Below are 16,266 nucleotides of genomic sequence, written 5' to 3'. Positions count from 1 at the left end.
AAAAAGGAAAGAAAAAGTCTTATTTCTCTGATAATTTGTATCTTTCATTACAAAACTACTACAAAACTCAATAAATATGCCCCACAGTGCTTTGATTATAAGATCCGTATTTTCCACCAATTTTAACATTTTGTAAATGGGAATGTATCTTGTATTCCACAGGATGTTGCCAAATTCCAGATAAGGAAACAAACTGTGCTGTGAGTTGATCCTTACACTGCCTGTTAATGTACAAGATTTCTCACTGGGGGAATTCATTGCATCTTCACTTAAATTCTTTGTACTTCTGTCAACAGCAATCATTGAATTTTAAGCCTGAGTTTTTAATAAGTCATTAAAGTTTTTCATAAAGTCTTCATGTATACCGAAGATTGTTCTTTCTACATGAGGGAGAGCAACTGGAAGCAATTGCTCTTTGGTATAGTCTCCTGATTGTCCAATGGTAATAAAGACTAGTGCCCTCCAATAGGCCTTCAGAGAGGTCTCCTTGTTGTGTTTTATAAAAGACAAGGATGTTTTGTACAGTGTGGTATGGTGAAGTGGGAGGGATGACTTGGTAGGCCCAGACTGAAGCATCCCTTCCCCTGAGATACCAACAACACCATGGGCATAGTGTAGGATAGAGCTAGAAGCAGAGGAAGGGGGGAAGGAAGGGAGAGAAGAAAAGAAAAGTGAAGGTGAGAGGAGGGGAGAGGAGAGGAGAGATAAAAAGAGGCCTGCCAAGAACACATGTAGAGAGGGAAGAAGAGGAAGAGGAGAGAGGGAAAAAGGGGTTAGGAAGAGAAGAGTCAGAGAAGCAGAGAGAGCGAGGAGGGGCCAAACCCTCTCTTTTATATCAAGCCAAGCGTACCTATTTGAATCCAGATAATCTGTCCATAGCTCCCTCACTATTTCAAGATTAAGTATGGTTTTTAAAGATTTATTTTTATTTTTAAATTCATGGCCATGTATGTGTGCCTGTGTGTATATGTCACCTGTATGAATGCCTGTGGAAGCCAGAAAAGGGTGTCAGGCAGTGGGATGCTGCGAACCAAACTCGGGTCCTTTAGGAGAATAGCAAGCTTTGAATATATAATTGAAACATATAAAATATGATTCATTTTAATAGAAGTAAGATGACCATTTATAAAGGAACTCAGAATCATGTGTAAGAAAGAGGTACAGATTTGCTCATTGGAGATGCTGGTGGATACCTCGTGGTATCTCTTGGGTCCCTGTCTGTAATAATTTACACAGGTAAATATCATTATCTTATTTGAATGATAAAATATCTTCTAAAAGGTATGCATAATATATGCATAAATATAAAGGGCATTTTCCACAAATCAGAATAGTCATTAGAAAAATGCAGTTTATTTTATTTGAAAATTTCAACATTAAGGGCCAGAATAGCTGGCTCTCACAAAGACAGTGTCAATTTATTACTTTACAAGTGCCACTTCCATATAATGAAATAATTAGCTAGGAAGTTATATTTGCATTTTCAACACTTTTGTACAATAGGAAAGTCGGTATAATTAGGCATTAAGTATATTCTCATGACATGAAGGTAGCAGCTTTGTATATAAGTGAATATTCGTTCTTCCTCTTCATTCGCTCCATTCTTGGACTGGTGATTCAGAAAAGCATCTTTAAATAGAGGGTTTCACACTGTACTACATTAAGATAATTACCCCAAAGATGAGAAGATAAAAATCACATGGGGAGCCAAAGCCTTCCTCACAGATTCTCTGGCAGCCAATCAGCTTACTGTGTGTGGTTCCAGAGCTTCGTGCTGCTCCTGAGTCATGCTTCTTGCTTCTCATTCTCATTTGCTTTTCCCTGCTGTGGCACTCTGGCAGGCTGAACTAGCCACCAGGGACATCTCTACATCACAACCACCTCCAAAGCAGAGTGAGTACCGGTTCGATTTTGGCAGGTACAGATTTTTCTTTTTCTCTTTTGTGATTCTGAGCTCACTGCCCAGCTTTCAGTTCAGCTGTCTGTCCTTGCAGTTTTACATTGCAACTACTAAGGCAGTAACACAGGTGACAATAACATTTGGAGACACACAGCTCCCTTCTTTTTCAATTATTTCTCTGATCTTCTAAGTCACAGGCATACATCAAATGGGATTGGCCAGAGACATATGCTCTATATCGGATAATGTTAGAAAATGCTGTTGTAGTGAAATGCCTTTGGGATTTTACAAGATAGCTCAGACAGGAGTCTGTCCTGTTATATTTCTGTCACACAAATACAGTAAAAGAAGATGAACTCAGTTTGAGGAGAGGATTATATATTGGGAACCGAAGTTCTATACATACACAAAAGATCTAAACACATATTCACACATGATTGGTATCTTGTCTCATGTAACTTTTACAGAACTAAACACAGCAGAATGTCCTAAGGTGCTATCCTGAGGGAGACCCTATTTAAAGAGACTTTTAAATAGTGCAATGATTTCAACATTTATCATGGCAAGAAAGAATTTTGGGTCATGGCAAGGGTTTGGGATATTTTCAAATTGTATTTTTTGTTAAGCTATAAATTTACTTGCAAGTAGCACCAAACTAAGAGGAAATTACACATAAAGTCCAGGTGTTTCTGTTTTTTTGTTTGTTTGTTTGTTTGTTTGTTTGTTTTCAATCATTGTATCAGGATTTTGAGAGTTAACATCATAAGTAAATGCACACATGTGTTTTTTAAACTTCCCAGAAACTATGCCAGAACAATGCATCAGAAATTAACAGGACAACCTATGCCTAGTGTTCCTGGGTCTTTTATTCTCAAATTGTGCAGAAGAGATTCTGTGTTATTTGTGTCTTAAACACAAATGTATCCTGACACTTCTTCACTAGTACATTTGGCATCACTGAGGCGAGTTGATAGGCATTGTGTTTGAAGATGAGCAGTACACAAGCAAACAGTCAGATAGTCTTTGTGGCTGAAGTTTGGAGACAGGAGAGCTAGGTTCATGCTCAGGCTCTGAACTCAATGGGCTGTACAGCCTGGAGTACCTTCTTTACCTCACTGAGCCTCTGTTTTTTAGGATGTGCAACCAGGACTGCATCACACCATCTGGCAGCTACCTATGTCACTGATACAGTCAGTGAGAGAAAGTGTATGAAGAGTAATTCAGAAGTGATGGCACAGATGGCATTGTGTAAAAGTGATAACCTAATTCACACTTGTGGGGAAACAAAATTTTTCAGATTTTGAATGGATTCTTTTGCACTGTAAGTCTAGCCACCAACCAACTTCTTCTATATTACTTGATTTTTAGATCTAATGAGTGGAGCACATTCTTTTTTTCTTACATGGAAAAAAATGGACTATTTTCACAAAGCATTTTCCCTCAGACTACTATTAAGTTCTAATCCCTTGACCTTTCCTAATTCAAATGACAAAACAGCCCACTTGCTTCCCATTTGACTCTGTGGGTATAATAAAGCTTTGGAGGGGAAACAAGTCATTTAGCTCTGTGAACTGGGGAGCATTCCACATTCTATCAGCCTGCAGTTCATACCTGGAGAGCTGGCCCCACTCTTGTCCTGGGACAGTGCCTTTAACATGGTGGAGAGTTTATTAAATGAAACTCTAGGGATTCATGAGAGCAAATGACACCCCTGTCCTTAACTAGTGACAGAAGTACTGTTTAATTTGGAAATCACTCTGATTGTGAGACCATGGTCAGCCTTTGTTGAAAAGCCTTGCTAAGCTCTCTGAATGTGAATTGCTGTTTATGTATGTTCAGTTTTGCTGGGTACAAAAGCTCTTTAGAAATTTTGAGAAACTCTCCTTAAAAAGAATCCATATTAAAGGCATATGCCACCACACCCAACTATAAACATTTCTTAACAGACTACAAGAAGAAAGTTTTCTTAAAGAAAATGGGAATAAGGTTCTAATCTTGTGGTTAAGTTGTGTGTGTGTGTGTGTGTGTGTGTGTGTGTGTGTGTGTGTGTGTGTGAATGTGTGTATCTGCTTGTTTATGTGTTTATGTATATGTGAATATCTATATGTGTATCTGTGTATGTGTGTATGTGACTGTGTATATGTCTATATCTGTGTGTAGATGTGTGTGAGAGTGCCTCTATTTGTGTGCATGTGTGTATGTGAGTGTGCATGTGTGTATCTATTGAGTATGTGTGTGAGTGTGTGTGTGTATGTGTTATACACATATAGGTGAGTCAGCAGGAATTACAAATGAGGCCTTATTGCTAAGGAGGCTAGAAAATCAGGCCCCAATCACCACTATCAGGAGACAGTGGTAGAGCTGGGCAGCTGTACCACCAGTACTACAGGACTTGGGTGCCCAATCCCATTTAGTGACTGTTAAGCGAGTTTCAGAGAGAAAGATAGGCTCATGGCAGGTCAACAGCTGTGGTCAGAAGTGGGCTCCATGATTCTACTGCTGTTTCCTTGGCCTAGCTGCTGCCTCTATGGTAGTCTGGGTTTAATAATGCTGGTGGCTCTGGACACTGCTAGTAGAGAGTGTGTCTGAGAGCGGACTCCTCAACTTAGTATTGACTTTTAGGCAGGTTTGTGGGGTTCTGTTTTATCCAGAAACTCATGCCATTTTTGTCAGAGCACTCTCTGAAGTTGTATGAGCCATAGAATAGGAGGAAAAATCACTTCTGCTAGATATAGCCAGCCATCTCCAGGAGGGCTACTGACTGATGGAAGGCCTACCATTCTCCCAATCTCTTGGGAAGAGACTTTCTCCTACTTTCCAATGATAATAATTTGAGTTAAAAACAAAACAATATATAGACAAAAACCCTGGCTTAATCTCAGATATGTTAAGGAATTAAGAGCCAGGACACACTGTAGTGTTTGTTTCTTTATAAGCCCCTTCTTTGTGCATAAACTTTTGAAAAAAGATACTTTTAAAATTATGTCTTCCCATATTGTTATTTAATTTAGCTATCTGAAATGAGCATCCTGTTCCTGCTTTAAGAAATATTGAGTACTACATAGTGGCACAGGCCTACAGTCCCAGTACTCAGAGACACAGAGCAGGACAAGTTCTAGACTAGGAAAACATAGGAAACCCTGTTTCAAAAGTAAAAAACAAAACTAACAACAAAAGCTAGCCTGGAGGAAAAGGGGGAGAATAGGAATAGGAGGAGGAGAAACATTTATTGTTGTTTGTTTTGGGGAAAGGGGAAGAAGGATGATCCAGTATTTAGGGTGCATGAGGACCTGAGCCGGATTCTCAGGACCAATGTACAAGCCACGCATGGCAGAGCACACATGTATCCCCAGAGCTGGACGTGTTGTCAGGAAGAACAAGTGAACCATTACAATTGAATCAGTGAGCTTGAGGGTCATTGAATGAGATCCTGATTTTAAAATTTAAGGATATTTAATATTAACCTATAGTCTCCACAGGCACAGGCATAGCTGATAATACCTGGTTTGATGGGGTTTTATAAAACTCAAATAGCAAAATTTAAAACTCAAACATTATAACACAACCTAATCCAAAGACTAATTTGATACATACATATTGAGGAATGATGTAGGAAAACACTGTCTTTGCTTTTCACCATCATGTTCCTATAGGAGCAGAAAACTTTGTACTGCTCTTCCTAACATTACAGTGGCTCCAGTGTGAGCTTCAGTGTCTCAGGCTGCCTTTATGATGTCATTTGGAGTACAAAGACTAAGTAATTTGATACATTCATGTTGAAGAATGATGTAGGAAAACAGTGTGAGCTGAGGTGTCTCTGGCTGCCTTTGTGTTATCATTTAAAGTACAAAGTATGCATAGATTAGATTTGTTGTTCTTGTACTTAGATCTGAAGAAGGGTGCAATGATGTCACACTCTGGTAGTGTCACTATGACCACATTAAAAATATTTGGGGGCTATAAGGTTAAAAAGTAAAAATTTCTACAAAACACACTTGCTTGGATAATGTGAGCATGTCTCCTTGGATTTGTAACATATCCCTTTTAAAGTGAATTGTGAAACTTAATGTGGGTCAGGAAGTTGGCAAAAACTTTACTACTAAAATTAGGTAATTTTTTTTGTATATTTATGTAAGGAGGAAATTTTGTTTCTCAGCACTAGAAACACAGGAAATGCTAAATATAATTGCATATATTCATTTTAGCCTTTTCTGTTCTTAAGGTGGCTGGAGTTAAAATAAGCTGATGTATTTAAAATTATTATCAATCCCATCTCTCATTTGATAAAACCTATTTAAAATATTGCCCTTACTAATGACTACCAGAACACACCAGTGTTTACCCCATTATTCAATTGCCAGAAGTTTGTGCAATAAATCAGGATAAAGTTAAATATTTTCCATGCCAGACTAGAATACATCAATCTATTTTATTGTTCTACTTCATATAATGAAGCCTTCTCAAAGCCAGACTACCTTACTAATTATAATTATGCTAGAACATATTTGGTTTTGCTTAAAATTTAAGAGATTTCAAAATGCCATTAAGTCCAGTTGAAATTAATTTAGATTCCCCCATCCTTTGTATGTTTTAGAACATGAGATCTGACATGCTGGCCTCCTAAGAGAAGGAAGGAGAGTAACTCTGTTCCCACAAAAACCTGATTGGACCAATTGCATCTGGGCAATCATCATTTGATTAATTGATTTGAAAAATTGAGGAAAGGATCCTATTTTCAAAATACAAAGTTAAATTCCACTTCCACAAGTCAACTTTTATTCACAGTAACGTGCTCTTTGTATGGTGACAAGTTCTTCTAGTAAACATGAGCTTGATCCAACCTGTAGAGTAGTTCATGGTTTAAATAATCACTTAATCAAGAAGCAATAATGCAAAGGGCCCTTTAGCAGGCTTTCTCATCCTGTCTAGCTGAGCGTGAAGGGGTCACTCCCCTTTTTAGTATTCCATTGGGTCCTCACAATCCTGCTCTCCCTTAGAAGGAGTCAGTTGTGGCTTCAACCGCCACCATTCAATGACCTGCTATGCCAAAGCATTGATCCACATGGAAACAGTATCACCTCAGTCACCATATGTCAGTTTAAAGAGAAATGTCTTCTATAGGCTCATGCATTTGAACACGTGGTTCCTTTCTAGGTGATGATGGTGTGAGTGGGTTATAAATCCTCCAGGAGCTTTGCTGGAAAAGTATGTTCCTAGGGGTAGGATCTAAGTGTTCAAGACTTTTCCTGCTTCCTGCTTTCTCTCTACTTCCTGTGTGCACATTAAATGTGATCAGCCAGCCTCTTGCTACTGCTGCCTGCTTTTCTGATTTATTTACCATTATGGACCCTCCCTCTGCAACTGTAAAACAGAATATACTGTCCATTCTATAAGTGGATTTCTTCATGATATTTTGTACAGCAACAGACAAAGAACTAGTAAACACCCAAAACTCATGTGAATAAAAAGCCCTTAATTTCTCCATATTATAGAACAGTAGAATCAAGACAATTGGTCTCATTGCAATGATTGAAGAGAGGAGAAAGAGCCATTGGAGTAGAAGCAAAACTTTTTTTCTAGTCCTTCAGAATTACACCGTCAAATATCTATAAAATATAATACCTTCAGGAATCACCTAGCCTGTAAATACTGGGAAGGATAGGAGCGGCTGGGATGCTTATGTTTCTGGTGAGGATGTAAGTAGTTAAGCTCTCATCGCTTAGAAGTTTTTAATGAAATTGAACATAGGCCTATGATCTAGCTATTTTACTCCTAGAAAGTAAAGTCCAACCAAATGTATATTTCCATCCAAACAACTCTACAGAAATGTTGATATCACTTTTATTTGTGATAGCTAACACTGGAAAGAGCACAAATGTCCATCAACAGAACAACTATGTTTTCTTTTTCTGGAGGAAAAAATAGAAATTGAAGTTTATTCACATAAAAAAGAACTATTCAGGAAGGTGCCAATTCCTGTTAATAAAGCAACATTGATGGATTCTAAATCCTTATTGCTTAGTGAAAGAATCTGGATTGGAGATTACACACGATATGCTTATATTTACATGAGGGTCAAGGTCAGGCACAACCAATTTGTGGTAATTAAAAAAAAATCAGTACAGTATTTGTCTTTGGTAGAGTTGAAGGGAAATTTGAAGCAGTATAAAGGAAGTTTGTAGCATAATGCTCACACTCTCATGTTGATCCATGTGATGATTACCAGATGAACTGGCTAGTTGTAAGTTAACTTGACATAAGCTACAGTCATATGAGAGGTAGGACCTCCATTGGCAAAATACCTTCATAAAATCAGACCGTAGACAAGCCTTTAGAACTTTTTTTTTCGAGACAGGGTTTCTCTGTGTAGCCCTGGCTGTCCTGGAACTCACTTTGTAGACTAGGCTGGCCTCGAACTCCGAAATCTGCCTGCCTCTGCCTCCCAAGTGCTGGGATTAAAGGCTTGCGCCACCACTGCCCAGCCATAGAGCATTTTCTTAGTTAGTGATTAATAGGGGAGGGCTCAACTCATTGTGCATAGTTCCCTCCCTTGGCTGGTGGTCTTGGGGTCTGTAAGAAAGCAGGCTGAGCAAACCATGCGAAGCCTCTAATTAAGCCTCAATAAAATGATAGAATAAGTAGCTTAAACCACAAACAATATGCCTCTAAGCAATTATCATATTCTTATGCTGATGTAATGACAGAGACATCAGAGGAAACTTGGAAATTAGGAAATAACATTGTATAACCCATCAGAATAAGAAAATCTCCTTTACAAGACTTTATGCAATGAATTGTTAGGGAGGTGCTAGGTTGATTTTAGGAATGATTTTTGTTATGGTTTGAATCTTAAATGTCTCCTGAGACCCTTGATCCACACTGCAGCAGTACTGATTGGTGGGGTGTTTGTTTGCAAGGTGAGTAGACTATAAAGACCTTATGAATTGGTTAATATACTTATTCATAGCTTAGAGGGTTTGGAAAGGAGAGTCTTATAAAGGGATATGTTCTTGCTTCCTGACCACCATAAAGTGTAAGCAGTTTGCTTGCATGATGTTCTTCTGTCTACCTTGTCATGAAATCAGAAATAACAGAGCCAAATAATCATGGGCCAAAATCTGTGAAAGTGTGAACCAGAATAAACCTTTCCTCCTTATAGAATAATTACTACTGATACTTCTTTACAGGGATGGGCAGATGACTAATATGAGTTTTATTCTGATTGACTAATCTAGTCAAGTCATAGCAAAAACTTCAGTGTCTGTTTTCTATTATTTTACTTATGAGCTGTTGCCAAAAATCCATGTATATACTTTTTTGGCTGGAAAATTTGCTTCCTTGGAGAGAACATTTTAGAAAGTGCAATAAAATTCCAGGTGAATTTAAAAATTCACATACTAAGCACCAGTAGTTTTTATCTATTTCTTAGATATACAATAACTTAATGAATTTTCAGTAGCTTAGTAAATTTCAACAGGTATTAAAATAATTAAGCCAATATTTTACAAGATAGCATAATTATAAAATAAAGGTAGCTATTAATCAGAATATAATTTTAAAAATCAGTCTGGGCAATGAATTTTGTCCTATCACTTAATTTTATTTGTATATATTAATAAAAGCACATTATTAAGGCATATTTACTAAGAAAATATAGTGAATTACTTTCACTCCCATAAAGATTAACTAAACATGTTCATTAAAATATTTCTTAGATTTTATAAATGGAAAATAGAGTTACATTGAGAGAAAAAAAAAACAATAATTTTTTACATGTTTTTCTCCACAGCTGGTCCCATGTAAGCTTAGCCAGCTGTGCTGTGAAAGTTGACCCAACAAGAAGAAGACTGCGGATGCAGCTTTATAATAATACACTACCTCCATGCAAAATACTTGCTGTTGAATATAGTCCACAAAAAAATTACAAAATTTTCTTTTCCTATAAAACAGTACAGAGATTATTGCATGGGAATACTGTGAAACTATAATTTTTATCCTAAGACTGTGGGCCCATAAATATCTTCTGTAGAGAGACTACTAGTACAACTAGTGTAAAAGTTATTGTTGTAAGGTACAAGAGTAACGAATAAGCTTTTGTCACGTAAAGACTGATGTGGAAGGGTTGTTCTGAAAAATCCTGACAAAATGTAAAAGGTCACAGAAGCCCTGAAATTGGCAAGATAGATGTCAGCGTTAGCAGAATTAGCTTCACTGATTTAGAAAAATAGAGGTGCACAATGCTCTGGCTACTCCTCGAACCTGTGTGTCTGCCAATGTTCTGACCAGGTGTGTGCCCATTGCTGCACCTTCATTAGACTCTTTCCTTGTACCCCTCCCATACCCATTTCTTGAGAATAGACATTGTTTAGATCTGGAAATCCCCTACTCTCCCCCTTCTCCTTTCCCCCCTGAGGGCCTATAAACACTGGGACCTCTTTCCCCTCGAGGTCGACTCCTCTATCCCTGCGTGGGATATGAGTTGTCCCCAGAGCTCTGGCTTTCCCCGAATAAAGCCTCATGTGGTTTGCAACAAGCTCGGTTTATCGTGAGTTCCTGGGTGTCTGCTATTGTCCTGAGGCCTGAGCGAGGGGCTCCTCTTTCAGTTCCACTTCTTGTTATTGTTCTATGACAAAGGACCTCACTGTGATGTTACTTGTGAACTGTTTACACTTCTGAAACTGTGAATAACCTGTTTTATCCCCACTCCTGGGACTCATGATTTGCTTGTACATTCATACTTTTATGTATTTTTACATTATTTTATGTGTATGGTGTTTTGTCTGCACACATGTTTGTGATCCTTGTGCTTGTCTGGTACACATAGAAGTCAGGGGAGGGCATCAGATCCTTAGGGCTGGATGTCAGGGAGATTACAAGTTAGTATGTAGGTGCTGAAAATAGAAGTTTGGTCCTAGCCAGGTGGTGGAGGTGGTGGGGCACGCCTTTAATCCTAGCACTTGGGAGGCAGAGGCAGGTGGATTTCTGAGTTCCAGGCCAGCCTGGTCTACAAAGTGAGTTCCAGGACAGCCAGAGCTATACAGAGAAACCCTGTCTCAAAAAACCAAAACCAAAAAAAAAAAAAAAAAAAAAAAAAAGAAGAAGAAGTTTGCTCCTCCTCCTCCTCCTCTTCCTCCTCCACAGCAGGCATATACATACTTTCTTCCCCTGTTTACCTGGGGACAGTTAAATAGCTTCTCTTTGAGCTAATGTTCAACTTGTTCTCAAGGTTTCCTGTCCCTATACACTTTACTCTTTAAAAGTTGCTCTCTGAAGTAACCCCCCATCTACAGTGTTGAAGAAGGTTTGTAGATTAGAAAATTGTGGTCTTCCACAGTAGCCTTCTTGCTTCAGGAAGCACCGACTCCTAAGTTTAATATCCGACCAGGCAGTCCTCTGTGTTCCCAGTTCAGAGATCTGTGAATGACTCCCTCCTAACACCACGAAGCTGATGCTGCTTGTTGACTCCAGGTATCAGGGCCTCAAATCCCAGGACTTCAGAGAGAGAGCTTGGCTCAGTGGGGAGGCAATGGTTCTCTAGCTTCCTGCCATATATGAGCACAGCAGAACTATTAAGACTCTTAAGAAAATGGCAAGACTCAGCTAAGAGTTTTATAGGGCCATGAGTATGATCAGACAATAGAAGGGCCATTAGCCACACATAGCATCTTCATCTCACCAGAACATTCTTGCTGACAGGACTGGGTATTGGCCAGTTAGTTGGCCACAAAGGACTAAAAATTCTTAGACAATTATAGAGAATTTTAAAACCCAAATTCAAACCAATGCTTTTGGTTTATGCTGCTATTACAAATGTTAGTGTTCAGCAGATGTTGGATAGTTTTACCTTATGTAGCTCATAATACTGGGAGGCACCAATTCCTCCTTGTTCTTCTGCAGTCCAGAGCACCAGGCGCAGAGTCCTCTTTGGACGCAGCCCTGGGAAAATAATAAAACGCACGTCAATTTGTTTTGAATGTTTTTAAAGTGGTGGAGACCTCATCAGCACTGTGGCGATAAGAGTGAATTAGAGGCACCCGTCTCTTGCTGGTGTTATCATGCACACCTGCTTCAGGGTACAGATGACAGCACAAGGGTACAGCTTCAGAAATAATCTCCAGGGCAAAGTAAAAGTGAAAGTGGTTATGACCCATGTTATTTTCAGGGCCTAGTGTGTGGTCAAGTTCTGTGAAGTATTTATTATACTAATCTAGAAGGCAATGTCAGGAGGAGCCTAAGATCTTAAAGCCTCCCAGAGCTGTCAGTTGGAACCAAATCCCTTAACAGTACTTCAGGATACAGTGAGCAGGGATCACCTTAGCATGAATCCATGGACAAGGTTCTCACGCTCTCCACAGGAACTTAATAACTAAGAGGCTGATGCAAGGTCTGTGGTTAGTCATGGCCATGTACTGGAAAACAGAGTCATTCTGACAAGGTCAATGAAATGTAATTGAAGGAGCCTGCCATTTTTTCACATTACTTCACTAGCAGCATGGCAACCACCTCATGGATTTGCAATAAATAATGAGTATAGATAGTCCCAGACTCAACTTACTAATTTCTACATTGTAACCAAATATGTAGCTATTTAGTAGAAAACCACGTTTGGATTCTGAGGTTTTGTCTTTTCTTGTGCCAGAGACCAGCAGGATGATGCTTTCTCATATGACTGGACAGCAGTAGGAACAAACCACAGTTCCTAGTGGGTCACATGATTACAAGGAACAACCACCAATGCCCTCCACTGTGTGAAGTTGCTGTCACAGGATGCTTGACAGGTGAAGTGCTTGAACATACTTAGGATAGTGGTTCTCTACCTTCCTAATGCTGCAACCCTTTAATATAGTTCTTCGTGATGTGGCATCCCCCAACCATATGGTTCTTTTTATTGCTACCCATAACTGTAATTTTGGTCCTGTTATAAATTGTAATTTAAATACCTCTGTTTTCCAATGGTCTTGGGCAAACCCTGTGAAAGGGTGGTTTGACCCAGCAAAGGGGTCACAACGGTTGAGAACCACTGACTTAGGATTTTTCCTCACAACTTATAATGGTTTGGCAAGGATGCAGCCACCACTCTAAGCTGAGATCCTTTTACTTCAATTCTCAAGTTTTTAACTAATGGTAAACTTGTCACACCTAGAGTCTTGTTTTTTGGAGGGGGGTTACCAGGACTCTCCAGGAATCATTAACTGCAGATTAACTATTAACTTTTGTCTCAATTTTGAAAGTATGATAAAACAATGTTTTAAGTGAGCCACTTTGCTACCAAGGGCTAAAATTTCTCCTGCTTTTAACCTGATAATTGCTAGTAAGTAGCAAAAGCAGAGAATATAAAAGTGGCCTTCAATCTTATTCTAATGATTCATCCACCTTCCTGCAGGTGAAGTGTTAGAGATGATCGCAGTGGATTTTTCAGTGGCTCTGAGGCAGCCATATTACCAATCTCAGGTATATCCACATACCTGCAGCTTTCCACAAGCTACAGTTTGGGCAGTAAATGCTCCTGAGCCATCAAGCCCATCCTGCCCGCTCCAGGCACTGACACATTCTCCTTGCAGAAGCCTGATGATAAGAATCTTGAGGTAAGGAGCTCTACTTCCCTTGAGGTGAGCATAGCTGTGACATCATTTCACATGGAAACATTAGGTGAAAAAACCCAGGTCCCAGATGCCTGCAGTCTGAGTTCCTGGGAAAGCCTGAGCAAAGTACCTCCTCAGGAAATACTGCTGACACTTCTTTACAGTCTATATAGAGCCCAGGTCATTAGTCTCTGGTCCAAAGTTCCAGCCTCGACTGACTGAACCATTTCGGCCACCTATCTCTCTTGCTGCTGCAGCCCTCTCCTTCCCTCAGATGATTGTGGCTGGAAGGATCTTTGCAAAAGTGAAGCCAGACCACACTATTTTTCTGACCCAAACCTCCAATACTACTAGCTTCTGAAAGGCAAAGATTTAGAGTTTAAGTTATCTTTTCTTTTTTTTAAGCTACAAGTATGGTAGGGCCAACATGTAGAGATCAGAGGACAAATTGTGTTTTTTTTTCCTACCATTTGGGTCCTGGGATCTAACTCAGGTGCCAGGCTTAGCAAAAAATGCCTTTAACCAGTGAGCCATATTTACTGGTCCTAGTTTATACTCAAATTTTTAAAAATATGGTAAGGTTATGGATGTTCTGCTTGTACCTATGTATGCATTAGGTTCCCTAGAACTGAGGAGGCTAAAAGAGGGATCAAGTCCCCTAGAACTGGAATTACAGTTCAAATAAAATTCAAAGCTACTTTTACAGCTACATGTCTTCCTAGAATGTTTCTTCAAGCTCATTTCAAGGTTTTATATGTGAGAAAGGGGGTCATATCTAGTAAATCCCACCTTTGATGGTTCACAGCTGTGTAGCTACTCAGTAGTTGGTGGAACCCAGCCTGCTTGTTTGACAAGTAGAGATCATATTATAGATCTGTGCTATAATTCTTCCTCTCGATGGCCAGAATGATGTATGAGGCATGCAATTGACATTAATAATGAACTGTAAAGCTACATGATAACTGTCTAGGACAAAACATACTTTTCACACACACCCAGAGGAAAAGAATCACTTACATACTCAGAGAGGAAATCCTTCCAAGGTCTTTAAGGAATTGGCAATGAAGAGAGGAAGCACCCAACACTGGCTCCATAGTCAACTATAACAGTCAACTATGGCATAAACTTCACAAAGTTGTCAAGGAAAGTGATGTAATCAGGATTTCTAAAGATCTTTGTCCAATTTTTTTTAAAGTATACTTGATGGTATTGTAGAGATGGCTATGTGGCTAAGAATATTGCTACTTTTGTAGAAGACTTGGGTTTTTTCACAATAGACTGGAACTCCAATTCCAAAGAGATCTGAAGTCCTCTTCTTCCTCCATGGGTACCAGAGAAATATGTAGTGTATGAACATACATGCAAGCATTGACAAATACACATAAGATAATAATAAATAAATCTTAAAGAAAAAGATGTAGACTGGTATGGTGGTGACACCATTAATTTCAGCACGTGGGAGGCAGAGGCAGGTGGATCTCTGTAAGTGTGAAATCATTGTAGTCTACAAAGAGAGTTCCAGGACAGCCAGAGCTACACAGAAAAACCCTATCATGAAAAAAAAAAAAAACAAAACAAAACCCAAAAGCCTAAAACCATACAAAAAAGAAAGAAAGAAAGAGAAAAAGGAAAGGAAAAAACAAAAAACAAGAAAAGAGAAAAAGATGTGCTTGAAGATTATGTAAGTCAAATAAGCTTTGTGTGTGTGTGTGTGTGTGTGTGTGTGTGTGTGTGTGTGCAGCAAAGGAAAGAGTAATATATACTAGTGTTGCATACTTTAAAGAAAATCTAGTTTTCCACACTTGTTAATGCATTTGGATGACTCTCATTTCCACCCACCTTCTCTTATTTCCCTAAGACTCCTGTTACCTTCCACACAATTTCCCTACAAATCTCCTCCCACTTTTATGTCTTTTTGTTGTTTTGTGACCAACTGAATTAAATCAGGACCAAATGTGTGATCACGGCTTTGGAACTATCCACTGGAGCCTGATGGATTCACTGGTGAATAGACAGCTGAGGAAGATGACTGCTTCACTCCCAGACTCTGTCAGTAGCCAATAGCTTAGTAATGAATAACGTAGAGGGCACTGTGGTGCCCTTGCTATCCAACACTAGCTAATTACAGGGCTGATCTTGTGAAGGCCCAATGCAAGTTACTGCAGCTGTTGTAATTTTATGATTCTGAGGGCTGTGCCCCATCTAAAGGATGGTAATTCATAGCTTTTCTCACTATCTTCTGTACCTTACCTTTGTTCTACCTCTCTAATAATGTTACCTGAATCTTTCAGAAACTGAAGAACTACACTTATTTAAACTTCTCTACACCTAACAGCAACATGGCACCCTGAATTATTAAAAGGATGGACTTATTTAAAAGAATAAACAGATAGTACAGGGCACAGAAATTCATTTTTAAAGCCATTGCTCTGAAGATCTCTGCAGATTGAATTCACCATTGAAAGTCATTATCACAAAGAAAAGAGTAGTCTCTCTCGTATTTCAAATTGATCAGAGGGCCAGTGGAGTCATTAATGTAGTACAGAAGCAACCTGTTTGAAGTAAGTGATATTGAGACCTCCAAAAGACATAAGCATAGTTGGCCCTAAAAAACCTACAGAGCCCCTTTGAGTCCATGAGAAGTCCAGCACCCATTCACACCTACTTCACAAAGTGAAGGGCCCATGGGAGAAAAGGAGTCTGGGGGGTTAGCTGATGCCTAAGTGACTCAGAAGTCTCCTTTCACTCTCACAATCTGATTGCTGCTAAACTGAGAGAAATGAA

General features: G+C 39.1%; 1 protein-coding gene across 2 annotated transcripts in view; it reads right to left on the bottom strand.

The window, feature by feature from the left end:
* Positions 1 to 16,266, bottom strand: part of Cpq (carboxypeptidase Q) — a 511,424-nt gene that overhangs the window by 116,091 nt on the left and 379,067 nt on the right. For both annotated transcript variants that reach the window (NM_018755.2, NM_176073.4), the window contains one exon: positions 11,745 to 11,836. In NM_018755.2, the coding sequence (NP_061225.2) occupies positions 11,745 to 11,836 (92 nt within the window). The remainder of the gene's footprint in view (positions 1 to 11,744; positions 11,837 to 16,266) is intronic.

This window comes from Mus musculus, chromosome 15 (genome assembly GCF_000001635.26).
Source record: "Mus musculus strain C57BL/6J chromosome 15, GRCm38.p6 C57BL/6J".
Classification (NCBI taxonomy): Eukaryota; Metazoa; Chordata; class Mammalia; order Rodentia; family Muridae; genus Mus; species Mus musculus.
The sequence above is the reverse complement of the archived record's forward strand: the minus strand, read 5'-3'. Positions and strand labels throughout refer to the sequence as shown.